General features: G+C 43.6%; 1 protein-coding gene across 2 annotated transcripts in view; it reads right to left on the reverse strand.

Annotated features, from left to right (window-relative positions):
- Positions 1-27776, reverse strand: part of SLC4A4 (solute carrier family 4 member 4) — a 224516-nt gene that overhangs the window by 35269 nt on the left and 161471 nt on the right. For both annotated transcript variants that reach the window (XM_065404796.1, XM_065404797.1), the window contains exons 12-15: positions 24775-24908; positions 18381-18652; positions 7479-7549; positions 1140-1328 (exon numbers count right to left, since the gene is read on the reverse strand). In XM_065404796.1, coding sequence (XP_065260868.1) covers positions 1140-1328; positions 7479-7549; positions 18381-18652; positions 24775-24908 — 666 coding nt within the window. The remainder of the gene's footprint in view (positions 1-1139; positions 1329-7478; positions 7550-18380; positions 18653-24774; positions 24909-27776) is intronic.

Below are 27776 nucleotides of genomic sequence, written 5' to 3' on the forward strand. Positions count from 1 at the left end.
CGGCAAAGTGGCTGACGACCAGCTGGAAATGGAGATTGAATGGAGTCTCTCATCCCAAGTGAGTACTTAGATACACAGAAAAACCTAAATTGACTGTTCTAGGTAGAGACAAACTAGGTGGGCGAGATACAGCTTTTAATGCACCAACTTCTGTTGATTAGATAGAAGCACATTTGCATGGTGAGGAAACTTGATGTCTCTCCTTTACCTGCCCATGCTGTGCCTGATCTAGAGAGAGGACTTCAGTATCTAGGCTGTTAAGAGGTAAAATATGGCTGAGAGCAAACATTGCTATGAGAACATTAGCTTTTTCATTCAATAGAATTTATGCTGTTAAATGCATACCACAAGATATATAGGAAATGCATCATGGCTGAGGTAACATTACTACTAGGACCATAACTTTTTCATATTCTGACTTCTGAGCATTTAAAATTTGCAACCTTAATATTATGAGGTGTCTGTTTTCATATTCTAGATAGATTTATTTCTAGGGCATTATGAGACACTGGACTATTTTAACTTCTTTTTGTACAGATAGGAAGTTGCTTACTTATGTTTTTGCTGCACCTTTGTGTCCCTTGATCAAGTGATTTCTGTTTATACGTTCAGGCATACCACCCAGGAGACTGTTGATCACCAGGTATCCAGTCATGCAATGGGAGCAGCACTCAGCTTTACTATCAGGACACTGAAAATGGCCTTTGGCTACTACTGGCAGCTCAGTTTTCTGTATAAACTAAGAGCTCTGCATTGGTGAATTCTTAATGCTGGAAGCAAAAGCTTTGATGAGATGTGTACTAATCAACTGTATCACTGCACCCCTCAGCTTAGAATTCTTGTCTGTTTAAGCGTTATTGTCACTACAGACTCCAGCCAGTTTTCAATTCTTCCACTGTCTGACTTGTGCCCTCCAGGAACATTTGGAAGTTTAGAGCTGAAAAATAAGCAATTTTGCCAACAACAAACTTCAACAAATAGGATCTGGTGTCAGTATGTGCATCCCCACGTAGTGTTGGAATTTGTCCTTCTGCGCTGTATCTATTGCAAAAGGAGGGGTTGCAAACAAGAGTACAATACTATATGTGCTCTGGAGGAATAAGGAAATTCCCCCACGTGATAAACAGAGAGATACTTACAGTGGTTGGGAAATAACGGCTGGTTTTGAATTTCTTCAGGGCCATGGAGCAGGTGTAGGTGCCAAAGAAGAGGATAAAAGACATGAGGGTGATGTCAGGGACGTAGTTGCAGTTGTTGCCCACAAGGTAGCCTCCATATTTCCAGCACTCCTTCTTTGTCAGAGATGGCCAGTCAATCGTGTTATTGTACTAAAGAGCAAAGAAAATATCCCATGAAGCTGTGCTCTATTAACTCTGCTATTCACTAAAATAGCAGCTGGAACAGAGAGCCCAGAGCTACAATGATATGCTCTGAGGATGAAAGTCTCTGCAGTGGTGTGGCTGTTCACTGAGTAGCGAGTGAACATAAACCGGGCAGCAGGGCAGGTGCGTGTGCACAAACAAAAGGCAAAGCTGGATTCCCCCTCAGATTTTTAAATTTAAAATGTAAGTCAGTGATACCAACCAACAATACAAACCTCTTCAGCGAGAATATCGTTTCATCCCTGTCCTCTCCAGTGGATAAGGAGAACTGCCTCTTTCTCCACTGGCAGGGCCTCCCCAATCTTTGTCAATCCCCCTCAGCCAATCATTGTCTAGCTTCCCTGTGGCTTGCCTGATCAAGTTGGAAACCAGATGCAGAGTTCTGATGTGCAAGTGGAACAGCTGGCCTGAGACCCAAACTCGACACTCAGATTTAATTTTCTCTAGTTCACTTCTTGCCCACACCACCTAATCAAAACCTATTCCTATCAGAGAAGCCACAACACACTGGCCCTCTAGCAGAAGAGACCCCATGCACTTCCTCAAAGTGGGTCCCAAGACTGCCTGATGTCGTTTGACAGTAGGAGGCTTCCACTCCAGAGCAAGGTCTGGGCAGCAGCAGCAGCTCAGACCCCTCTGTAACGGAGTTATGAGCAGCACCTCCACAAAGTTCTCATGTTTTATTGGTCTGGGTAGAAGTATGTTGAGCTACTGATGCAAAGTCTGATTAATTCTGGGTAACGTGTAGCCCTACACCCGGTGAACCAACACACTGGCCTTTCACACATTCCTGGTTTTATATTGAAAACAAAGCTCTAATTCAGTTCTGGGGTCCCTCTATATATTTCATAGAAACCCTCAGTTTACCAGTGTGTGCAGAGCACAAAATGGCCAGAGAACACCAGACTCCACCACAAAATGCACGTCTCGGTAATCACATTAAATTGCAAAGTACAGAACTGCAAAACAGTTCCCTTACCAGACTTTGTATTGGGCATCGTCAGGCAATCTGAGCCTTGTATTTCTTATGACTCATTTTAACACTGCTGCATCTAGTACTGTTCAGAAAACTGTAGCTGCCAACAATAAAATTGCCACCTCCTTTGAGAAAAGGGGATGTATGATTTCACTGATCTTGGTTTAATTACCATTGAAAAACTGAACATAAAAATAAGTTTGCCTAAATCTGGCAAAAAAAATCTATGGAATTCTTCCCCCAAGTGGAGTTACCCAACACCTGACAGGAAAGTGTTCCTCTTTTATATATATCTATCTGAGAGACCCCCTGACTTTCAGCTCTGCTGTCTGTTGTACCATACATAAAGACCCTGCATGGATTTAGTGGCAATATACAAGATAAAGTTTGACTTTCCTTTTTGGGGCCATTAGAAAAGCACAGTAGTGGAATGTTTCTGTATTGAGTCTTAAGGCATTCCCTGAAGTAATGTTTAAAGCACCAGCTCACCTGGAACTCAGTACAACTCCTACTGAAAACAAATATTTCCACTGACTTCTGTGGGACTTGAATTGGACCCTTTTTTATAGTAGCACTGGAAAAGATTCTGCATGTGAGCAAATCTTAATTGCGTACACATGAATTCAAATATTTTAAAACAGATAATAACGTTGTAATTCCCAATAAGGAACACAATTTGTACTTATAATTACATTATAGACTCCTCATTTCCTTGCGTGGTTATGTCAGAAAATGATCTCTTGCCTAATACTCAGCAGAGTTTATGGAGTTCTCTTCTCCTCTCCCTATGTGTACATAATTCTCAGCAATGTCAGTGTGGTGAGAAGGAGAGAACAAATATGAATGTATAAGGAATGAAGAATACAAAATGTGTATGTGCATCATCAGAATAAACTTGTGAGAAACAGGTGTGGGCAGTTTAAAGGGACACAGTCCACTCAAAATACAGTGTTAAACAAAACTGAAGTAGTTTCAGGTAGCTACACCTATCCTCGAACCTCCTGCCAATTCTGGGGGGAGTTTACAGTCACATTTTCCTATTTCAAAAACATGTTTTCTGCCTTATGCTGCAAAAAAACTCAAATGGAGGAAACTGACTAATAGAAGCAGTGAAATGAGCTATATACAAAGTGCTGTTAAGTGCACAAAGTCCACAAACAAACAAAAAGAGAAGACTATTAATCTTTTTAGTTACAGGAATCTTAGATGTTGCTTATTACTATACTAGTCACAACATTTTCAGATTGAAACAGGAGATACAATATGATGGCATTCCCTTAAACAACCACACAAGGAATCAGGAAAAAAAAATCAGTTGCTTAGAAGTGGAATACTGTACTAGTGGACAGACAAAATTGTACTGGAAACCTTGGAGATATTTTAAAAGTACTGATTTACAACCCGGAGATGCCTACTGTTGGAGGATACACACACGTAACCACAGTATGTGTCTGTTAGTATCTCATACACTTATATACATGTATCAATATACATCAGGCATGCAACTAAACATTGACCACATATCAAATTGTGTTGGAAGGCTGCTTGTATTATATTGCAGCTTCCTCAGCAAATTTCACCAATCCAGAAAGTTGTAGTTGAACTGAGGTGTGATTTTGCTGACAATGATGGAGGGCGTAGGGAAGGGGGGGAGACTATCAGTTATCTACCTGACAAGGTGCTGCCACATTTGCTCTCTCAGCATTTTCTCGCTCTGAAGCACAAAGAAGCAAAAACGGGTTTCCTGTCAACAGGATTTCTCCCTATCTGCCTGGACTGCTAACTTCAAGCCTGGAACAAAAGGCTAAGTGGGTGGGTGTTTTCAGAGCAGGGAGATAAAGACAGAACTAAGATTTTGTGCCTGCCTCCCACATGCTGATTTTGAATGTGTATTCCTGGAGGGTTAAACCACTAGGTCTTGGACGCCAATGGCTTCATAAATGCACAACTCTAGAGCGTTAATTGAATGTTCCAAAGAAAATGAGGGTTCGGGTCACCAGACACACAAGAGACAAAATGAAGGTTTCCTCATGAGCCCTTTCCCCATTACCATGTCGTTAAAATAAAACAAACACCCATCATCAGAAGCATTTGCCATTAACTAAATCATTCAAGAGGCAGCATATCTGAAACTGACAGGTACACTGAAGGGCTCTGTACTCTGAAGTACCAGAGTCCGTTCATAGATTTAAAATAGATGGAAAGTTTTTGGACTACTTGGTTGCACTGTCGTTACCCAAAGAAGCACAATGTTTTATTACAGGTTTCCTTTTCCAGCTTTGAGATTAGACCGTAAGCACCAAGCGGGCAACACATGGACCAACAAGATGACCTTCCACCGTGGCTGGCTGTCAGTGGAAGTACATTGGTAAGGGTTCTGCACCAGCGGATAAATGAGATATGCCATTTTCAGATACAAGTGGGATGTCAACTCCAAGAAGTACCCTGAAGCTCTCTCACTTTGTCACAGTACATTCAAAGATTCAGCACATTTGCTTCCCTGGCTAACTGTCTACAAGGATTTATAATAGGACTGTTCTTCCCAGTCCTAACATCGTCATGTGCCCCTAACAATTTGTTTTGTTCTAAAACTATAAGGAAGCTTAGTGCTTGAGGGAAAACACTGAGTTGGTCCTGGAGTTATTTCTCTACACTGGCACATGCAAGGGAACAGGTATTAATCTCTGGGTCCAGTGTCCAACTCCCCCTGGCTGGGAGTGCTACCGAAGCAGCTTGTTCAGGTCCCGTAGGGAGAGCGCTGCTTGATGTCTCTCTCTCTGGCTGATCAGCTCTGAAGGGAGCACCGGCCAGTCCTACTAAGTCGCAGGAAGGATGGTAGCATGTGGGGCTTTAAGGGAGGGGGATATCTGGTGCTGTGGACCCTGTCCCACAGAAGAGCATCTGGAAATATGACCTGCTGGGTTATTTGCACCAGCTTCCTCTTCTGAACTGGGCTTTTTTTATATCTTCACCCCCCTAAATTAATCAGTCACTTTCCCCTTATGCACTTCTCCAGCCATTCCTCAAGCCTGAAAATCGAATGCAAACTCCACAAATAGCGAGAAGAGCTGTTCTTCTTAATGAAACTGAAGTAGCAACTGGCGTTCTTTTCCTGACAGGCGGCCTCCAGAGCCTTGACAGGTAGTGTTGTACTAGCGCTTGGGGCTGCTCATCATTTTTAAAAGCATCATTTACTATGAAGGGAAGCTGAACAATTAGGACCCAATTTTCAGTCCCAGTGAAAGAGCGGAACTCAGCTGCTGAAGTACCACAGTGACTGCACATAGGCACAGTAACAAAATCATGGAAAACTAAAAGGAGACACCAGGAAGGCAGCGTAGTCCAGCGCACAGGGCAACTATCTGGGAATCAGGAGACCTAGCTTCTATTCCTGGCTCTGCTATCAACCGGCTGGGTATCCTTGGGCAAGTCACTTGGACTCTGTCTCCTCCCCTCCACACACCCTTTGTCTTGTCTATTTAAGATTGTAAACACCTTAGGGCAGGGATTCTCTCTTACTAGGTGTTTGTACAGTGCCTAGCACAACAGAGCCTCAATTTCAGTTGAGGCCTCTCGGTGTTACTATAATAGAAACAAAAACAAAAATAATAATGAAGAAAACCCAGCCAGCAGCTCTGCATCCTTAGGTTAAATTTCCTGCTTTAAACTTAGTCTTCATTCAGGAAAACCAAACAAAAGCTTGAAACCACCAAGTTCTAATCTTTTCTCCTTCTCTTCCAAAAGTTTGCCTCCCAGGTGAGCTCTCATGTGCCCAAACTACAGCAAATTAAAGTTTGTAGTGAGAGAACTAGTACCGCGGTCCATGTTAACATCTTTAGAACTACAACCCTGAGCAGATCTGCGTGGGAAGGTCCCTCCAGCCACAAGGAGTCCATGGGCCTCATGGGCACAAGTGCGGACCTATACAGTCATAGACTCATAGTAGATCAGGGTTGGAAGAGACCTCAGGAGGTCATCTAGTCCAACCCCCTGCTCAAAGCAGGACCAACCCCAATCACAAGGATGAGGCCTACTGTTTGCAAGTAATTAACAATACTACAGCATTAACTTTGGTACTATGATGCTGTTTCCTATTAGGCAAAAGGTAACACCACTGTGAGGATATTAATGGTGTCCAAACTATATCTATAGCACCATAAAAAGAACAGGAGTACTTGTGGCACCTTAGAGACTAACAAATTTATTAGAGCATAAGCTTTCGTGGGCTACAACCCACTTCTTCAGATGGGTTGTAGCCCACGAAAGCTTATGCTCTAATAAATTTGTTAGTCTCTAAGGTGCCACAAGTACTCCTGTTCTTTTTGCGGATACAGACTAACACGGCTGCTACTCTGAAACCTGTCATATAGCACCATAGGAGAGCATGGCACTAAGACATCACAGACAACCTCCCTGCCCTAAAGTTTTTAAGATCTAAGATGGACAATAAACATACAGCGGCAGGGAAGGCGGAAGTGACATGAAATCATGCAGCTCAAATGGTTTACGTCTGCACACATCTCGCGAGTTCCACTAGCGTTTCAGATTTTTGGGGTATCCAGAATTATAATATATTTTGTAAAATTAGGCACCTATCCTCCTATGCCTGCACTGCTAGCGGCTGAAAAGGCCTCTGAAAGAAGTGAGCGTATCTCTGTGGGCAAACCACATATCATAGGTGCACAAATCGCACTACAGGTAAGAGGAACACTTAAAATAAAACTCAGTTGTAAAGTACTGGATATGCTGCATCATGGTTACGGGAGAGAAAGTGAGATGGTAAGCTCACTTACACCTGTGCCACCTTTTTCCATGCAAGGCCACAGTCACAAACAGCAGGTGATACATCACATGTTCCCAAAGCAAGGCTGGAAAAACAACGTAGGAGTAACTATCCAGTATGGGATTGTGCTTTGATTATTTTTAATAAAAGGAGCAATAACTCCCTCTCTGGCTCTTTGCAATGGGACTAGAACGTTGCTTAGAAACCGCCCCTCTATTTTTAATCCATTTTTTGGAGTAAAAGAGCCAGTAGAGCAGAGGTGCCAATCTATTCCAAACACATAATTGAACAGCACACTGAGGTTTTCAATGCCGGCTTTCCTGTAAGCCTCACTTACCTTCTCAGCAGAGGAACTGGTCAGCCAATCAACTGACGCTGCTGTTGTCTCATTAAATACTGAACTATTATCTGAAAGAGAAGACAGAAAATGAAGCGTTGTGAAAGTGGTGTTTAAACAGCTAAGAATGGAAACAAATTTAAGATGTTAAAAAACTATCATCATTTATTAAAATAGCAGCAAATAATATTTGCTGTCGTCTTAGCTCAAGTGAAAACAGCCAAAAGGAATGTTTGGAAATGACCCACAAGTCCTGTGGGCCTGCCTGCCTGCAAAAGTTAGCTTGAGTTAGTCAGATTCACTCAGATTACTCCATTGGAGCTGCCTAGCTCAAGTGAGAGCAACCAGATGGCAAAATGACACTGGAGAGCGACACAGAACGATTTCATTAGCATCTCAGAGCGACTGGATTAGCAGCTGATGAGTTGTTGTAACTCAGCTCTTGCATCCTCACAGCATGAGAAGTTTGAGCATCAGCAGCACTCCAGCTTCAAACACCTCCCCCAGTCCCCATTGCCAGGACAGCTCGAGCTTCAAGCACTCCTGAATCTGAGATACAAATTTGTGAGCGGGGACTGGAGAGGCATCAAGTTAGGGGGAAAATTCAAGTTATAGCTTGCGCTAACATTGCAGTGAAGACATGTCCTAAAAAATATAGCATCATAAGAAACCTCGGTAACACTTCATAATTAAACCTGTACAACTGCTTTTGGCATTGACAGGAAAATAATAAAAGTAATCACAATGGATTACTTTGCTATTCACATGACAAGACTATGCAACTTCACTGGTATTTCATTGTAAACTCAGAATTCATAAATGCCCATTTGTTCCAAATTTAAACCTCTTGGCTACATGACATGATAAAACTTTTAAAGTCTAACAACCAAAGGAGCAGTCGATAATACTAGCCAGCAGCATGGTAAATAAACATACTCACAACTCGCACTGTGTCACAGATATACCCTACCCTATGAACTTTACCACTGTAGCATTACAAGTCAGTTGGGTTTTTAAGGTTCATTTAGACAGGGGACTGTGCCTGAAAGTGACACTTTCCAAGCATGTTTCTGTGTTTTGCAAAACCCGAATAAATACTTTTATCATCAATAAGAATATTTCAGTTACATTAAAATAGCGCATAGTATAAATCGTACTGCATTAGAGAAACTAAACAGGTATGATTTTGTTTTATAGCACTATGATAGCAAGGTGGATTATATAACTAATGGGATATATTTAAATTTAGAGAAGATTTCCAGTCCTACAACAAGTGAGTTATCCTCCTTCTCCTTGCGAAGATGTCATGTATTCCTGCCCTAAAATTCTACTCCAGATTTTGCAAGCGGATTTCCATCAGGATCATATTTCATCCCTATTGATACAGGCCTGGCATGGAAACATGTTTTTATCTCAAATTCAAACCTATTTGGTAGTGGGGATGAAATGCAATCATGAAAAATATACCAATCAAGAAATGTGGAGTGAATTTGTGAATTTGGGCTTGAATGTGGATTTGGGCTTGAATACATGAAACATTCCCCTCCTTCAACAACAGCACTACAGACAATGCAGTAAATGTCTCTTCTGGCATTGTTTCAGGCACTACAGTTCCTTTTTCAGCATCTCCAATCATGTCAAAATCCTATGTGCAGACCTGACATACCAGGTAAAAGGTCTATTGCACAGAATAGTTTGTTCCCCCTAAGCAGAAACACACAAGAAGGTAGAGTCCAACAATTACCACTGCACTGTCACATCCTAAAATGAAGGCCAGCACTGAAGGACTGCACTGAACTGAAACCAAGAAGTCATAATCTTGTAAGCCTGAAGTCCGCTCCACCACTCAGCAACCTCTCCCCTTTTCACAGCACACACTAAAATTATCTACTCAGGCTTCATTCCTGAAGGACTTCTCTACCTCTCTGTTTGTTGTGCTCATCACTGTGGTATTGGGAAGCCTTACAAAAATTTACAAAGCCAGCAGCATCTAAAAGCAACATGTTGCATTTCTTTCCTCTACTCCCTCCTATCTCTAAATACATAGCAATGGATTGTCTTTGTTCTGTTTCCTCCAGTGATTCTCGTCCAGCCCCACTTCTTTCTTCCCCATCACCTTCCCTGAGGCGGTAGTTATGGGGAAAAGCTACATTCAAGAGATGGGTCTTACACTGAGTCTGGAACATGGTAAAATTCAAGGCTATTCTAATCTCTAGTAGCAGCTGTGGGCCAACCACAGAGAAACCCCTATTCCCTGCTTTCACCATTCTCACTTTCTATCTTTATAGTTCTCTTGTTCCTGATGATTGCAGTTGTTGTGGTACCAGTAAGACCTCACTGTTATTGGAGAGATGTTGCTGGAGAGAACTTGGACCCAAGGCTATTGGGTGGCTGGAAGAGCCAACCCAGGAGATCGAATTAAATCCAAATTTCTGTGGCAGTCAGTGCAGTCTGGAGCATTTGAGCGGTGGCGTTCATGTCTCCATGCACTGCTAAGCAAGCAGGCAGACACATGCTGAACTAGCTGGACCCTCCTCAGAGCAGCCCCACTCATTCCCAGATTCAGGGCATTGCAGTAATCAAGCGAGGAGTTCATGAGTAGCATAGGCGAGTTGTGTTCAGGGCCATGTCAGTCAAGATGGAGTGCAGCTTCACGGCTAGCCATAGAGGGAAGGAGCCTTTTTTGGCCAGCAGCAGAGTCCAGAAGAGCAGTAAGGTTGAACACTGCCTTGACAATCAGGGGGAAGTACAGGAGCATCACAGCCAGTCCGGCTTCCTTTCCTCCAGGAACTGAACGGGTATTTTTAAACAATACCTCCCGCTCTCCCCCACCCCGCCCAACCCCCAAATTACAAACTGGGGCACATTTTCTGTATAATATCCAGACTGGTCGAGTGTGAGGATCAAGCTCTTGAAGGGAAGTTCTCATGTACGGGGACATGCAGTGACTCCAGGGTACCAAAAATCCTGCTGACGATGTCAACAGCTTTGTTTTTAATGTGAGCCTTCTTCCTCCGTCTCCTAGAACAAGGCCAATCAGGCTTGTGGAGAGAGACGTCTCTCTATCCTCCATCATGAAGGTAAGCATGGTATAAGCATGTTTCAGTGCCACCATATGGGGGAAATTTCCATAGAGGAGATATCACTTGCAACATAATGCAACCTGTTCACCTAAAATTAGTCCTTGTTTGGCACTAACTGAACAGAGGACAGGCAGCCATGAGGCATCAGCTATATGTGCTGAAGGCAGAACTCTAGGATGAGAGCATCTAAACATCAGTCACCCCGTCAACTGACTGACAGGGGCATCTCTAGTGAACAGGGACGTACAATTACTAATCAAGCTCCAAGTTGCGTTAGTTTAAAAGGTGGGGGGAATCTTTTGTGGCCATAAGCATATGTAGAAGAGTACCAGGATGATGAAGGAGAAAAATCAATGACAATGAAACTCCCTGTTCGCTCTTTGTGGGCAACGCCCTGCCAAAAGGCCCGAGACGCAATTCTATGGAAATCTTGTTCCGTGGCCTTCTGAAGCTGCCATGTGCAGAGCAGGATGTAATAACTTACAACGCAAACAGAGCGCTGGTTCAACAGCTCTGGAGCCAAATCTTAATTGCAACAAGAACAAAAACAACTGAAAGTATAAATCTCAGCATGAGCAAAGACCTCTCTCTCACCATCAGCTGAGTTGACTACTTACAGAGTCAATAAAACCTTACCTGAACCTACTTTACAAAAACAAACCTCACAACACCACAGTCACTGGCAATTTATCACCCTCTTGTATTTTCACACCCAGTAAGATTTGATATGTTCTATATGTATAGGAAAGAACACAGGGAAGAGATCACCTACTCCAGATCGACACAAAATCCCCTAGAATTAGGAATGTCTTTTAGCTAATCTGCCATTTGTCTTTTTATTCCATCTTCTGATGCTTACGGTAAAGTTAGGGGGACTGAGTTTTTTGCTGACAATAAAATAAAGTATTATAATGGGTGTCCTAGTCCTGCTTATGCTACTTTCCGCCATGAGGCTTTACAGCCCTGAGATGTGTTTTGAAGACACTGATAGTATCACTAGGATTCCAAGTTACTTTGGGCCACAGTCTGATCCCCTTGCTCATGTTGAGTTGCACCTTCCTCCTTAGACTGAATTTGGAGGAACTTCCTGCAGAGTAAGGGCTGGTCTACACTGAAAACTTACATTGGCAAAGCTACATCGCTCACAGGTGTGAAAAATCCACTTACCTAACTCCTGGTGTAGACTCTGCATCAGTGAGAGAGGCATAATCTGCTGCTTTGGGGCATGATTCACCATTGCCCTGCACCTTGTACAGTCACTGATGCAGGGCAGAGTGGGTGTAAAATGCTACAAAATCATAATGGTAGCATTTTACACCTATGTTGCGCTGGTATAGGTGACCACGCAAGGTGCAGGACAATAAAGAGTCAGGCCTTTTACATTTAATGAGCCTAGTGGTACAGAGTGAATCCAGTTACCATATACACATATGTTCTCAGAGTAAAGAAAAACTAGATAAGCACATTTCTAGATCTTCAAAAACCACTGAGTGTCCTGGCCCTTCCTGTTCTGCATGTCTCCTCTCAACAACAGCCCCACTGTGGGTTTTCAGCTCACTTCACCCATGACTGCACTGCTTTTCACTTTCACTTAGTATTAAAGATACTAAGCAGGGAGGTTTACAATGACCTGGGGTTCATTTTTGCAACAGAAAAAGGAACAGTGAAAGAGGTGCAAAGCACAACTGAAAGCCAAGACAGCATCTAGCGTTCCTCAAAAGAAACTATTCATGTGTGACCATGCCACCTTTTGCCTTTTTAACCTACCCTTTCTGTGTTACATAAAGACTAAATAAGAGGATTAAACACCTCTCAGTGGAGTCATTTATTACAAATTTTAAAAGAAAGCAGACACTGATTAAAGAAAGGATGATTATGGAGTTGTTTTAGCAGGTATTAGTAATGCTGTCTAGAGGAAAATGCTGTCAGTGGTGGTTACAGAAGGGAACCATGAGCCAGGACTTGCTCCCTCCTCTGTTTATGACTAGCCAAGTAGTCTTGGTCAAGGCCCTTAAGTGCAGATCCTGCCACTTTAATTCTCATTAAATAGCACCTTATGGGTAGACACACTGAAATCAGTGGGATCATTCACAAAGTAAGATACCATAAGGCTGGCAGAAACTGACCTTGAATCTCTCTGTAGTCAACTTCTTCATTGGTAAAATGCATATCAGTACTACCAATTGAAGCCTAGGAAGGTAAGCAATAAAATGCCTATCAAGTGCTTTATGGAAGCAATGAAGTATTGGAATTGTATTTGCACAAAATTAAAGTTTTAAATCTCAACCCTATTTTTTTCCATTTCCAAAAGGCTCCTCTTTTCAAATTACTGTGGGTCCGTTTTCAATACCCTTCACTCTCACTGAATAGCACCTTACTCCACGTGTCGCCCTGCTGACTTCAGCGCAACTACTAGCAGTGTAAAGTGTTACTCATTTTAGGCATCAGGATCTGCCGCCGTGAGACTACAGGCACTATTGTCATACATATTAAGAGATCCGGAAAGATTAGGTTTTATTGGTAAATGTTGATAACATCAATTTCACCGTACACCTCTACACCACACCTCACAGCCTTTCCCCACTGCTGGAGTCTTTCTCTGCGGTGGAGAAGGGCTCTAGCCAAAGAAAGGCAGCGGGACACTTCTAAAAATAATGGCATAGATGGAGAGACCGACATGGCTCCGGCAAGTGGAGAGCTGTGTCGGGTACGTACTCAAGCACGTACTTCAGGCATGTTGTTACTCCCCTATGCTGCACCTCATGGTCTACGTAGCTGTTTTAACCTGTGCTGGGGCACTACACCCGTATGTACACTGCACGCCGCTGAAAGAAGCACGTCATGCAGACATACCCACAACCAGCAAAAAAAATATTTCCATCGATAATCATCAAAATTTGCAGATAGGCCAAGTGAGAAAAGTGCAGCTTGAGAACTTCTTAGAATTTGATGTAAGGATACTGACTTTGCATATGTTAACATGTGATGTTGATGATTTGTGTTTTAATGCTTATCAAGCTTTAACTTTCTGAATCTGAACATTTAGTGTCATTAAATTGTCTGAGCCCCCTATTGTCTGACCCCTCCATAATTTCCCACAACTGTGAAAATGTAAAATCAATAAAAATTGAAAAAATAAATATCGATATTAGTTAAAATTATAAAAAATTAAAGTTGAATTCTTCCTAGCCTACATATTAACTTTTCTCAAGTAGAAAAGCCAGTTGACTTGGAGAGCCCCTGAGTAGCATCAAGAGAAAACTAAACAATCTATTGTTTGTCATTGCTTACTTATTACAAGGTGCCCTACTGACAGAAATTCTGTCCTGGGGATTTCAGGGGAAGCGAGGGTATTGGACCAGACCCTGCCTTTGCACAGCATGTTCCCCTCTTGATTCCAAGGTACACATCTCCAGCAATGCTATATGGTTGTGTGTCGTTCACAGGTGATCCACAACAGCAATATAAAACCGTTTGAACTACTCAAGCCAGTGAGTTCAAACGATTAACAGAGTCAAGTAAAAATGAAATTCAGCAGGATAGTGCACCACACTGCATGTAGCATGCAGATCTACAGATTTTGTGGTTAAAATGAAGCAGTTTCTTTTGTAGAAAACCATTTATGCTTTAAATAGTACAACAGGTCTGAATACATATAACTTCTTGAAGTCACATGCAGCTCTCTGAATATGGCACACTAGGGACAAGTTAGTGCTTTTACTATGAACAAACCCTGAGAAACTGCAGTGACGCATTCTGTGGCTTTGCCTTTAATCATCATTGGTTTTTAAGCATGCCCACCCCAGAAAAGTCAACAATGAGACACAGCATGGAAGCAAACTGCAGGAGGCTGCACACCTTGAAAATGTGCTATTTCCTACCTGGTGCTTCCCTGCCCACACCCCCGTGACACTGCTGCTGCACTGACTGTTGAGCTGCAAGGGAAAGGTCTCTCCTAGTAACCACAATGAGCTGCTGAGTTGGAAAACTATTCATTTAAATACAAATGTATTCCAATTTTTTTTATTTTTTTTTAAAACAGACTCAGAAGAAAAGAGAACGCTCCCTTTGGCGCACACACGTTTGAGAGAGAGAGAGAAAAACACATCAATTTAAGGCTTTTGAAAGGTGCCAATTGGCCAGCATCAAGACTGAAGTACTAAACAAGCTATTTAATAAATGAGATATGGCCAGTGGAAACCTCCCTGCTAATGCGCCTCAGACCCAGTCCAAAGGCCCAGCCACAGAGATAAGAGTAGTGGAGCTGGCATGCCCTCTTAACCCCTGGCCTTCAGCTGAGACTACCTAGACGGGTGGCAGTTAATGCCATTGCGATGGGCGATTTGTCATGTGACACTGTTTTCCAGGAACAAGACTTGCAAATTACTTTCCCAGCTTGCTCTGAGCCTAGTGTAAAACCTGGAGCAGATTATTTTCTTCTTCCTTCCAGATGATGTTTCTTCTTTCCATTGTTCACCACAGCTACATATGGGAAATTTCTCCAGTCCTTCCCCCACACTCTGTTAATCTTTGAATCACAAGATTTGTTCCACCCGCAACACTCCAGCAAAAAGCCTGTGACACAGTGGTCCTTCGGGTACTCTAGATTTACCAGCAGGTATACGCAGGAGTGAGCAGCGCTGCTCGAGTGGCTCCCGTTATTCTGGGCTGTGAGATCCCAGAAGATTATATTGAGAGATTTTTCAGGAGCCCCGAAAGCACTCTGATGGGGGTTACCACAGGTGCCATCTTGTCACCCTTTTTGTTCAAGGTTTAGATGGGGCTATTAGGGGAGGGGAGCAAGGAACATCAGGAGCAGGGTTTTGGTGACCCCCAATTTTGTGGCTCCAATCTCAACTGATCCAGCAGGCATGTTGAAGTCACCGACCCCATGTGTAGAGGAATATGGCTGAGAGCTAGCAGACTGAGGCTCAATCCAGAGAAAACTTGAGGCAACACTGGCAGGTTTGGAGAATCAACCAGAAGCTATGGCAGGGATTACAGTACATCTTGGTGAAGGGGCAGTGCCTGATGCTTGTACCAGAGTTCAGAATTTGCGGGTCTGACTGAACTATGGACAGCATGTAGATAACCATATTACAGCCATGGTCAGGACTGGCTGTCTCCATTTATGCCTGGGCAGAAGGGTAAGGCCTTATCTTTCCGATGCAGATCTTGGTAATGTCGTCCAGGCGTTTACATGGACTGATGTGCAAATCTGGAGGAGCGAGAGAGTATCCTCCATGAAATTCCAAGATCGTCCCTTGAATAAGGAATGTGCTAATGCTAGGTAAGGGGGGGGGGGAAGGGGTTTATTCATGAGATTTTCTAATTCTTTTCCTATAACTTTGCTTCCTGGTTCAAAATGTCGCAATCTCCCTGTGTGCAGTTAAGTCAAGTCATCATTACATACCATCCTGGTGCTGAAAAACAAGTAATCTGCCAGTTAAAATATTATTTACTCAAGGACCACATTCTTTTGTTAGGAAAGCACATTGGGATGAAAGACCTGGTTTTTATTGTTATAAGAATATGCTGGCCATAAAAACAATTGGATTCCTCCAAAATAATGTCTCTGTTTTCTCCCAAGGAGCATTAAGGTTATAGGATTGGATTTTCAGAGGTGCCTAAGGGAGTTAGATACCCAACTTCCACTGAAAGTCAGTGGAGGTTAGATTCCTAAATCCTTTAGAAGATTCTGAAAATCCCACCTATAGCTCGTTCTGACTGGTGTAATGTGGAGAATACTCTTCTAGCTATGGGCTAGTTCTGTCTAGCTTGTGTGTGCTCATGGAGACACAGGATTGCTTCCAAGACAATCAAAAAGGGAAGCATGGTGCCCGGCGGCAGGCAGATAGAGCCAGGGCTCTGTTCCTGCTACACAGCAGGTGACACAAGGGGCAAGGAATATGCAACATCTCTTAAATAAGTGTAGCAGCTTGTGGGTTCCCCTGTGCACTGAGTTGTGGGAGGCAGAATGCCTCCAGTACTCTTCCTGGGGCAGTGCTGGGCCCTCAAGGTGCAATGGAGCCCTAAGGAAAGAACACACCTGGGCACGTTAGGAGAGCAAGAAAACATGGAGAGGTATTTGACAGAATTTTTATAGACAGTGTTTGTTGCACTGGGATTTCAGACCTAATCATCTGTGTGAGTTCAATGCTCCTCACAATACGGAACATGGAAGCATGGGATCAAGCCAGACAGAGGGCCTGATTCGCTGTTGTGAAGCGAATCAGGCTCACAGCATCGACTCCTACACACCAGCCCTTCCCCATGATGTGCGATTGCCGAACTACGCAGTGAGTTTAGGGTGTGCACCAAAGTGTAAGGGCTGGGATGAGACCACATGCACACTCGTGAATTAAACAAAGCCCGAATTCCACCAGAGGCTAGTGTGGAAATCTCTGTAGGGGGTGATGTGAGCAACAGCAAACTACAGTTGTCCCCAAAGACCAGTAATTCATTTATTCTGCCTTTTCCTCTACAATAAATGTATGGTTACAATGTAAACAAGGTGAAATGGAAATTCTAAAATCAGGATTTCATGACTGTGATTGAATTAAACACTATCACCCCTCCCCTCCCACCACAAAAGCTAGGATTAGCGACACATTTCCAGGTACAAATCTGTTTTTACACAAGCACGAGGGTTCCCCCACCCCAAATACACAGACTCGCATACAGATTCCTATTGCACCGCTTCCTTTCCCCACTCCGCCTGGATCCGTCTAACTGAAAATCTAAGTCATTTAAATGGACAGCTTAAAATGCTGTCGGTCTAGAGTGGGATTTTCAAAAGCACTCAGGGTTGGCCTAACTCGGCTCTTCTCCCAATGAGGAATAAATAATAAAGCTACTGCTGACTTTAATGGGAGCAGAGCTGGGCCAATGCTGAGCACTTTTGAGAATCCCACCCTTGACAAATCTACATTTAATGGATAACAAATACATGACTTCAATGGATCCAGTTACAGTCAACCCGTGGCAGATACATGGATAGCACTGACCTGCTTATTTTCCTGTCTGGCAGGTACAATGCTGTAACACTCCGTTTACTTTGTCTGCATGCCAAATTTCTTACTCAGTCGTCATTGTTTAAAATGTCTCAGGAATAACCAACTCACCCATAATGAAGAAAGCTGGCATAAAGCATCCTGTTTGTATTTGTGGTTTTTTAGCTGGTTGCTTCCACCTGTATTTCCAAGCTTTAAACTGTGCCTATTAAAACTTCAGTTGCACTACGCACATTCTACAGTAATAGGCAAAAATGTTTGGCCTGATCCCCTACGACTATTACGTAAAAATATTGTATTACACACACACACCCCCACACACCCCTCTTATTCATATACCAGCCTTGCGTAGCCAATCCCCTGCACTTTGGAAGAAAGGTGCCGTGTATACAGAGACTGTGTCCCCAGCCTGTTGACGTAATGATCGCTTTCAGTCCTTTCCCAGGAGCTTAGAGAAATGTCATTCAAAACTAAGGATGACAGATATGTGAGGGAATGAGAACACAGGAGACCATCTCCCCTTCTTGGTAATGATGTACATGATGGCCCCCAGATGCCAGAGAGAAATTTAGATCAGCACTTAGGGTGTAATTCACAAGAGCTATGTGCCACTTAAAGCCTCATTAAAGGGCTTTATTGGAACTTGCATGGTGCTCAGCCCCCCCCCCCCCCCCCCCGTGTTGGCTTCATCTGCATAGGGTCAATTTAATGGTTAAATCAGATGTCACAGTGATAGCGTGACAAAGAGAGCACGCAAGGGAGAGCATATATTTGAAAGTCAATGAGCTAATACAGTATTCTCTTACCTGGCTCTGATGGCATGCAGACACAGGAGTAAAATGTGATATAGTCCACTTTAAAATGGGAATTGATTGGGTAATAGTCTGCTAACTTGATCATCTTCTTGAAAGCATCATAAATGAAGATGAAGCTGATCAGGGAGGAAAATCCCTCTTCTGTGAAGCGGGTGAAGTATTTGACCAGGAAGCTGGCATCAGTAGCAACCAGAACAAGACACTGGAAGGCTGACCACAGGCCAATCCAGAGACGGAACTCCAAGTAATCAAAGTCATGGTCTCTGCAATTAAAATTGGTGACAATGAGGAAAAAAAAATACCCGAGGCTGGATAATTCCATAAAGGGTTAGAGAACGTCCCAAAGTGAAACTGGGAAATGTATGGATTACAAGAGCTGTGTTTATTAGGATATATAAAAAGCAATAATCCCTGTAACATTTAAAACAGTAGGTTCGGTGTTTTTTTAGCCAATGATAATGATGGGGTTTAGTTTAACAGCTGAGTTAGCAATTGAACACCTAGGGCTGACCAATTTTGCTTCAGCCTCCATTGCTGTGTATTACCGGTGAACTTGAGTGCTTTTTAGAATAAATAACATGGTTTAGCACTGCAGAAGATCAATGAGAAAATATAAATGGAGACATAAAAGGCCAAACCTCCAACTAGTGCAAATCAGTGTCACTCCATTGACATCAGCTTATACTAGCTGACCATCAGGCCCAAAGTTTACAACATATCTTAGAAAACCAATTGAAAATTAACCTCCCTGACAAATATCGAGATCAGGATTCAGAGTTTCCCATGCAGCAGCAAAGGGAATGCAGGACCTGCCCTCCTTTAAACATCAATCATATTATCAAAAGAAGAAATACACAAGTCTGAACTCGGGGCCCTGCACTCAGAGCTTGCAAATTGTAGGGAACAAAGGAATTATCTACAGTATTTGTTATGACTCGGTTTACCTATTTAATATTATCCTGCTTAACTGCATGGAATTAATCAAAAGAGGCTGCTAGGAGGAAGCAAACAGGAAACAAAACAACAACAAAGATAAGTTCCTGCCAAAATCTTGAAGGAAACAATAGGGGAGCTATTAATTGGGACATGTCCACCCACTGGGCTCCAGCCAGGCTGGAGGTTAATTTTTCCCAGAGCCTAGGATCAAAGAGGCATTAAACCATTAAAAACCCTAGCTGATGAGAGGAGGTGAGCACACAGCAGCTGGAGACAAGTCTCTGACAAAGAGAGAGAGAGAATGCTACAGAGGCTGTCTGACTCTCCCAGGCCAGGAGCACAGGGGTCTGGATTGAGTGGAACTTATGCAAAACTTGCAAGAAAATAATAAAGTTTAGGTAAGACCCAGGCATAGGCCTTTTGTTGTTTTATCCCTCTCTGCTTGCTACGTGCCTTTGGGTGAATAAAATAACGCTTTGTTTTGAAGAAGCTGTTTCTGAGTCACTTGGACCAGCTGCTGGACTCTCAGGTGCCAAACGCACCGACCCAGTCTAAGGGTGGTAATAGGACTGTGTGATTCCACCCAGAGAGGGGTGAAGGTGGTGGAACCTGCACCAGAGAAGTGCAATTGAGAGGATATCAAAAAGGGGATTAAAAAAAACCTCCGCTTGCTCTGTAACGCAGGTAAAAATCTTTTATTGTAGTTTGAAAAAAGAGCTCTACTCAAGCACTCCTTAGGAATTCAGGACTCGCTTCACATTTAGCCCAGAACCCTAACAGAACAGTGTGTGGCAGCATTATGAGAAGACGCTTTCAAAGTGAGGGGAATGGGTCCATACTCCTGCAGCCACACGGCTATTTTTAGGCACTAGCACATGTACGTCTACCTGAGCTGGGAATTACACCTCCCAGCTGCTGTGTTGATGTACCCTTAAGGGCGGATAATGCATTAAAGATTATGAGGGACTCAGACACTGAGGTACTTATATGGCCCCATTACTGAAGAGGGACACATTCCTGATGTTTTCCCTCCTTTAATCTGTTTTACTTCATGCCACCAATAGACTTATTCACATCAGTTTTCTAATGTTTACTTGATTAATCGCAGTGGGTTTTGGGGGAGGAGAAGCGAGAAACTTATTTCATAAAATGAAATATCGTCTAATCCAGAGATCTCCACAGAAAACAACCATGCAAATATTTTCTGAAGATTAAGACCTTGATCACATTGCCTTCTATAAATCTTTTGGGAAGGCCTGCTGACATTTATGCCTGTTTGGAGTAGACCCATGGTTTCCACAAAGGACTTTTGAACTTTCTGTGCATCAGTCCATGGAATTCTTTCTAATTTTATTGCCACTATACAGGACGTTCTTGTGAGCAAGAAGAACTGAAATGAATTACTGAAAAATCACAGTGTATGACTGCAACGGTCACGTGGCAGTGGCTCTCCATAAATCCCACTGCTACACACCAAAAGGGTATAGTCACAGCAAGTCTGAAAACCATCTCCTCTTTCAGGAAAAAAGAGCAATATTTTGTATCTCTTGTTTTTTCCTGCTGCTCACAGTACCTGGATTTGGATCAGATCATCCAGGCTAGAGGCATGTTGTGACACCAAAGTGTTGTCCTAATTTATACCAGTGAAAGAAAAAGGAGAGGATGCCCTTCTCTTGCAGAGGTCCCAAGGAGTTGCTTTCGCCCCTCTAATCTATTTCTACACACACACACACACACACACACACACACACACGTCTCTCCAGCGTCTTGCTGCCTGTGCTCCAGGGCTGGGCTGGGCAGAGGAGAGAGACAGGAGACCCACAGTGGACAGAGGGAATCAGGGGTGGAGGTGGGGGAGAAGAGGGGAGTTTTCCCCTGTAGAAAAGGATGTGCAGGGAGCACGGTGCTTATGTTTGGCACCCAGCTCCCAGGCAGAGCCTCCACTGGATTTCCTGCTGACGGGCTCTGTCACCTGAGCCCCTCTCACACTGCCAGGCAGGGAAGAAACTGGCAGCTTCATAAATAGCTGTGGATTTTATCTGTAGCCTTTTTTCAAAGGAAGATGGATTTTCTCCCCCCCCAAAATAAACTTGCTGTTTCAGTGCCTCAGCAGGTAGCACCACAACTAAGGGCCTGTCTACACTACAGGTTATGTTAGTATAACTTCCGTCGCTCAGGGGTGTGAATAAGCCACCCCCCTGAGTGATGCAAGTTACACCGCCCTAAGTGCCCGTGTGGAGAGCTTCTCCCGCCAACGTAGCTACTGCCTCTCGTGGAGGTGGTTTTCTTATGCTGACGGGAGAGCTCTCCTGTCGGCATAGAGCGTCTTCACCAGACACACTGCAGCAGCACAGCTGCATCAGTGCATCAGCTTCTAGTGTAGACCAGCCCTAAGTCTGTGGAGGGATATGAACCAAGGCCGTAGGAGAACAAGCTTTTGATAACAAAAAGAGTTTGGGGAGGTAATTTAACCGATTATGAATTTTAATACATACAAGCAATATTGTATTATAGAAACAAATGGGATCCCCGCACGAACGATTTCTGTATGACTGCACAGTTGTATACTACTAAGCTTCGGGGAAAGTTACTGCAGGAAAGAATAAAAGTTGATGGCTGAACTCACAAAAGGGTGAATGGACACTGTTTTGCTAAACATCTCGCTGTGCTGAAATTTATCAGACTCTCTGTCTCAGAGGCTGAGAACAGTGGGTGATCATACGTGCTTCAAACACTAATGATTCTGAAATGCTGCTAAATGTGATGAGACAGACACTGAGATCATGCCGTCCTTTGAGGCCCTCATTTAAATTGTATCACATTATTTTCAGACAGTCACACCACCACAAATGTGGTAAGATTAATGATGAAATCAAGTGGATTCATCCCACTTCTAAATGAGCATCATACAGAACTCTATAGATAGATCACAAATATATTTTTACATGGCAGCATTACTATATCTCAAAAGCATATACAAACCTGTCTAATATTTTCCAGGTTGTGTAGAAGAGAGACAGGAATGGTCATATTCGATCATCTTAATTAAAATAGCCTCCAGAAAATAACTAGAATTATCAAGCGAGATTACTAAACATCCACAAAGGTTAATTTCCCTAGAAACCTCGATATAATGAAGGAAGTAATGAAATTACGCTTTAGTTACCTAGACACCTCACTTTATGCCTCCTTTCTTATTGCAATTTACAGCCATGTTCAGTTTAAAAATCTATTAGGCCTTTTCCATGTATAACTACAATCAGTTAAAAAACTGTCCCATATTACAAACTGCTTTGGTAGGGAACCCACTATTTCCTTAACACTGAATGTTTTTGTATTTTGAAATTCAGATCTTTAACAATACATAATATCATGGGTTCTCTCTTTATGGGGAGATGAAAGAGACATGGTTTGGTTGGTTCTGTTTAACTTAACACACTCCCATTTCGTATGGCATCAAAAATGTCAACAGCGCAGCAGATGCACCTCTACCTCGATATAACGTGGTCCTCGGGAGACAAAAAAAATCTCACCGTGTTATAGGTGAGACCGAATTATATCGAACTTGCTTTGGCCCTCCCAGTTCCTTGTTCCCTGACCGCCCCCTTCAGAGACCCCCATCCCTAATCACCCCCAGAACCCCACCCCCACCCAACCCCTCTGCTCCCTGTCCCCTATCCACACACCCCACCCCTAACAGGTACTCACCAGGATTCACCAGCAGCGGTGGGAAGCGGAGCAGCCCGGTCCCAGCCCGCTCCACTCCGCCATCTCCCAGCCACGGCGCTCCACTTCCTGCCGTCGGTGAGTGCGGGGAGATTGGGGAAAGGACACCCCCCCTACTCACCTGCGGCAGGAAGCGGAGCGACGCGGCCCCAGCCTGCTCCACTTTCCTTGCCCCAGCCGTGTCGCTGGGGAAAGGTCCTGCACTCACTGCAGCAGGAAGCGGAGCGCCGCGGCTGGGAGCTGGCAGAGTGGAGCTGGCTGGAGCCGGGCTGCTCCGCTTCCCGCTGCCAGTGAGTGCGGGGAGGTTGGGGAAAGGACGCCCCCCACCCCCACTCACCTATGGCAGGAAGCAGAGCGACGTGGCCCCAGCCTGCTCCACTTTCCTTGCCCCGGCCTCAGCCGTGTCGCTGGGGGGGCGGGGGGAGTTGGGGAAAGGTCCTGCACTCATCTGCCGCGGTGCTCCGCTTCTCGCCGCAGGTGAGTGCGGGGAGGTTGGGGAAAGGACACCCCCCGTACTCACCTGCGGCGGGAAGCAGAGCGCCACGGCTGGGAGGTGGCAGAGTGGAGCGGGCTGGGGCCGGGCTGCTCCGCTTCCGCTGCTGCCAGTGAGTGCGGGGGGGATCCCTTCCTCCAAGCCCCCTCCCCCGAGTGACATGGCTGGGGCCGGGGCGAGGGAAGCGGAGTGGGCTGCTCCCAGCCCCCCGCTAATCCCCAGGGCCACTCTGGGACTGCGGGGCCCACAAAAGTGGCCCCCCACAGCTCCTGCCTCCCAGACACTGGAGGTGGGGGGGAGCCCCTAACCGTCCCCGAGACCCTCTGCCCCTTATCCAACCCCTCGGCCCCGGCACCCTTAACACGCTGCTCAGAGCAGCGTGTCAGAGCTTTACCGCCTTGTATGCGAACCCGTGTTATATCAGGTCGCGTTATATCAGGGTAGAGGTGTAATATTAACAATAACTAAGCTTAGTCCTGATTACTTTAGAACAGCCATCTCCCAATGTCATGCTACTGGTATTATTTATTGGAATAGCAAATGAAAATTCGATGTTGGTCCTCCACCTAACACAAAGGGGCGCAAATCTGGTTGTGGACTTTATTATTTATATTAGGGTAGCACCTAAACATTTCACAGACAAAGCCCTCTTTGAATTCAGAGTTGATAAACAAAACTATTTAATACAACAAAATCCCATCTAGGAGATTTGGTGACAATATCTATGCATGCCATGGACACTTTTATTTTTATGTATAAATAGCCACTATTTTAATGGACCACCAGTTTAATGGCAAATTCTGCTGGTGGTGAACTCAATGGGACTTTTGCCACTGAATTCATGGAGTGGGATTCTGCCTTTATCGTATGGAGAAATCTGCTCATCTTCCTGAGCAACAGAGTGATTAAGGAGGCCCACTGTACCAACCAGTCTAGTTCCACTGTCGTCAAATAATACCCTGCACTGCCATCTTGTCCAGTTCATTATAGCTCAGCAAAATGTCTCTTGAAATCTGACACTGGCTGAGATTAACGAAGGAGCAAAAGGGAGCTAGGCACCCAAATCGCACTGGAACTCTATGGGCACCTTGGAAAATTCTAGCCACTGTTTGACAGCTCTCTCACACCAGTAAATGTTCAATATCAATGCGCTTAATTCCCCCCTTCAAATAGCTCATTCCCAGCTAACACTGTATTGCATTGGAAACACTCCTCTCCCCCTTTACTTACTTGCTGAAATTAAACAGGAGTCTTTCAAAGACAAGGACAGGTCCTGTGCTGCTCAGAATTGTGAGTGGCTGACCAGCAAAAAGGCAAAAGACCGCTCCAGTGACTGCTGTGCCCAGAAAGCTCTCCAACACGCCCTAGGGCAGACATACAGTACAGATGTTAATTTCAACGGACGCGCCACTTCACTCTCCCTTCTGTAAGCATGAACGCAAGAACGTGTGGGGTTATATCAGATACCTACAGACTGTATTAGGTGGGCATAAGATTAGGGGCTCATCTGAGGGCTGGTATCTAGCATAAATTCATGCCTTCAGTTATTGATTTAATAAAATCTTTAGTTACTCGTGACAATCAGCCAACCAACATACCCCACCACTGTGGTTATTCCAGATACCTTGGGCTTTAGCATTGTTTTTGTTATCCGTGGAGACGTTCAAAAAGGGCCTGAAGGATGCAGGAGAAGGATGCCATTGGCAATCTCCCACATTATGATGACAGAGCCCAAATACATTATTTTGCAAGGTGCCTCACAATACACAATTTTAAACATGGTACAACATGGCTGGGGGACAACAAAACTGTGTCAGGGTTACACCGATGAGGTTACTCTACCAAGCTTAGCCCGTACTGTGGTGAAGCAGAATATTTTACAAATAAATAAATGGGTTTAAGAAAAGCAGATTCCTCTTTTCATAACAGGTTTTAACCAGTGAGACTCAAATCAAACAAGACTAATTCATCCAGCATTGAAGTGTTAAGACCCAAGTTCATCAGAAAGTAATAAATTCCACATTTTATGGTCTCCATAATTTCCTTTGGTATATGTAATGAAACAAGCTAACCGAGGAGTGATAAATGAATATGCTGTAGACATTTCCTTGGATTTTCATGTAAGTTACTACTGAACGATATCTATTTTTATAATGCAAAGCACAAATACAACTTTAGTGGCAGGTTTGGTTTACCAATAAAATGTAAACAGCATTATTGACAATACAACCTACTGTTTTACTGAAATGGTAGTAGACAAGGGATGGAAATTGCAAAAAGCACTCAGCCACCACCGGGAGCAGAGTTAGGTCAACCCCACCCATAAATACACTTGCGCATATGAGCTTTTAAAAAACAACTACAGGAAAAAAAGTTGTCTTTAATTGAAAGTACATTTTCTTTCCACTGTCCCAAGGACTGAAAACATGGTATTTAAGTCTACTTTTCAAAAATATTATTAATATTCCTTTCAGAAGCAAAGCAGAAGTATTCATAATTTTTTTCCCAGACAAAATTATTTGTAAATCACATGAAAATTGCTACTTAAGTACCATGCTGAACTATGCAAGAAGAGAGAGATTTTCTTAAATAGAAGGATATTGTTTATGCCACTATGTGACTACAACTAATTTTAAAAAGTCAATGTATTTTAATCACATCCATCATCAATGATAGTTCATCTGCAACGTGTACTGACATTACTTAAAATGTGTCACTCCCCACAGGTGTAAAGTTGGCGTAGTGTAACTGGTGATTTCCCAAACTGTATTTCAATGGAGTAATTTATTGCTATCATCAACGCTTTTAAATGTTTTGCCAAGTTTTATCCATTACATTTTACACCCAATAGTAATGATGTGTCTGGAAGGGGTTTTACACACGACCATTTGATCTGTGGCCATGTCTACACAGAAAATAGCCCACTCTTCAATGGTGGAAACGTTAATGTAGTCCAGCTGTCGTTTCACCCCGCTCCGAGAAGGCCAAGATGACCTGGCAGCAAGAACACCAGCAGCCAGTTGCTGCTCTCACCACCACGAGCACTAGTGGAGCTGTGCTCGTACCACAGCAGCTTTGGGAACGTTTTCAGAAAAAGCTCAGTTCAGGCACCCGGCCTGTTGTAGTCCTGTTCTCTATCATTAATGGCTCTTTTCATTTATTCTTAAAAACCGTGTCCACACTGAAAGCAGAGCCATGTTAGGCAGGACTGAACTGAAGCTTAGACAGGTTGCTAGAAGGTTCTAGAAAGGTTTCTCTGGTTAATATTACGATAGTGCCTAGAGGCTGCAGCCATGTTCCAGGCCTCATTGTGCAAACACCCAGTAAGAGATAGTCCCTGCCCTGAAGAGTGTACAGTCTAAACAGACCAGGCAGATAAACGGTAGAGGAAAGGAAGTATTATTATCTGCATTTCATAGATGGAGAACTGAGGCACAAAAGGATTAAGTGTCTTGCCCAAGGTCAGGCATGATGTCTGTGGCATAACCAGGACTTGAGTCCAGATCTTCTGAGTCCCAGTTTAGTGCCTTCAACACAAGACCATCACTCCTCTCCTCTCTACATCACAGAGCATGGTTCTACACCCACTGTGGAGAAGGCCTTGATTTACTTCCTACTTTCCCTTTTCATCCTCCTCAATGCCTCCTTTTCATAGTTTAAAGGCTATCGCTTGTGCCATAGGCTAACTGGCTCATAACCTCACTACCATGGAGAGGGAGGAACCACACTGCACTGATGAAACAGCCCTAACACAGCTGAACAAAAACTTCCCAGCACCAACGGGTTACGGACGATATCTTCCATTTGGAATCAGCTCACTCTGACATAGGTTTTTTCCTTCTTGGATCAACACAGAGACCTTTGACTTATTATATAGATCAAACTGCAGCTTTTACAGACCATTTTTTATTTTATTTCTGCACTCTGTTAAAAGGAGCTACAGTTTCCATTTTTGTGGATTACAGTTTTAAAATGGAGACGTTTGATTTATTACAAACACTGCACTGGAAACTTTAAAAAAAAAAAAAAAAAATCAGAAAAACTTCCAGGGCCTCTCATAAAAGAGCTATTTTGATATATTGCTCTTTAAACTGCAAAATAGAAATTCTGAAATATTCTCATGCCTGGAAGATTCTTATTAAAATGTATACCTGAGTCATAAAGCAGTTCTGTTCTTTAGCTTTTATATTCAACTCTGTAGAGCATGATGACATCTCTGCCCCTGCCCCCCC

Source organism: Emys orbicularis, chromosome 5, assembly GCF_028017835.1.
Source record: "Emys orbicularis isolate rEmyOrb1 chromosome 5, rEmyOrb1.hap1, whole genome shotgun sequence".
Classification (NCBI taxonomy): domain Eukaryota; kingdom Metazoa; phylum Chordata; order Testudines; family Emydidae; genus Emys; species Emys orbicularis.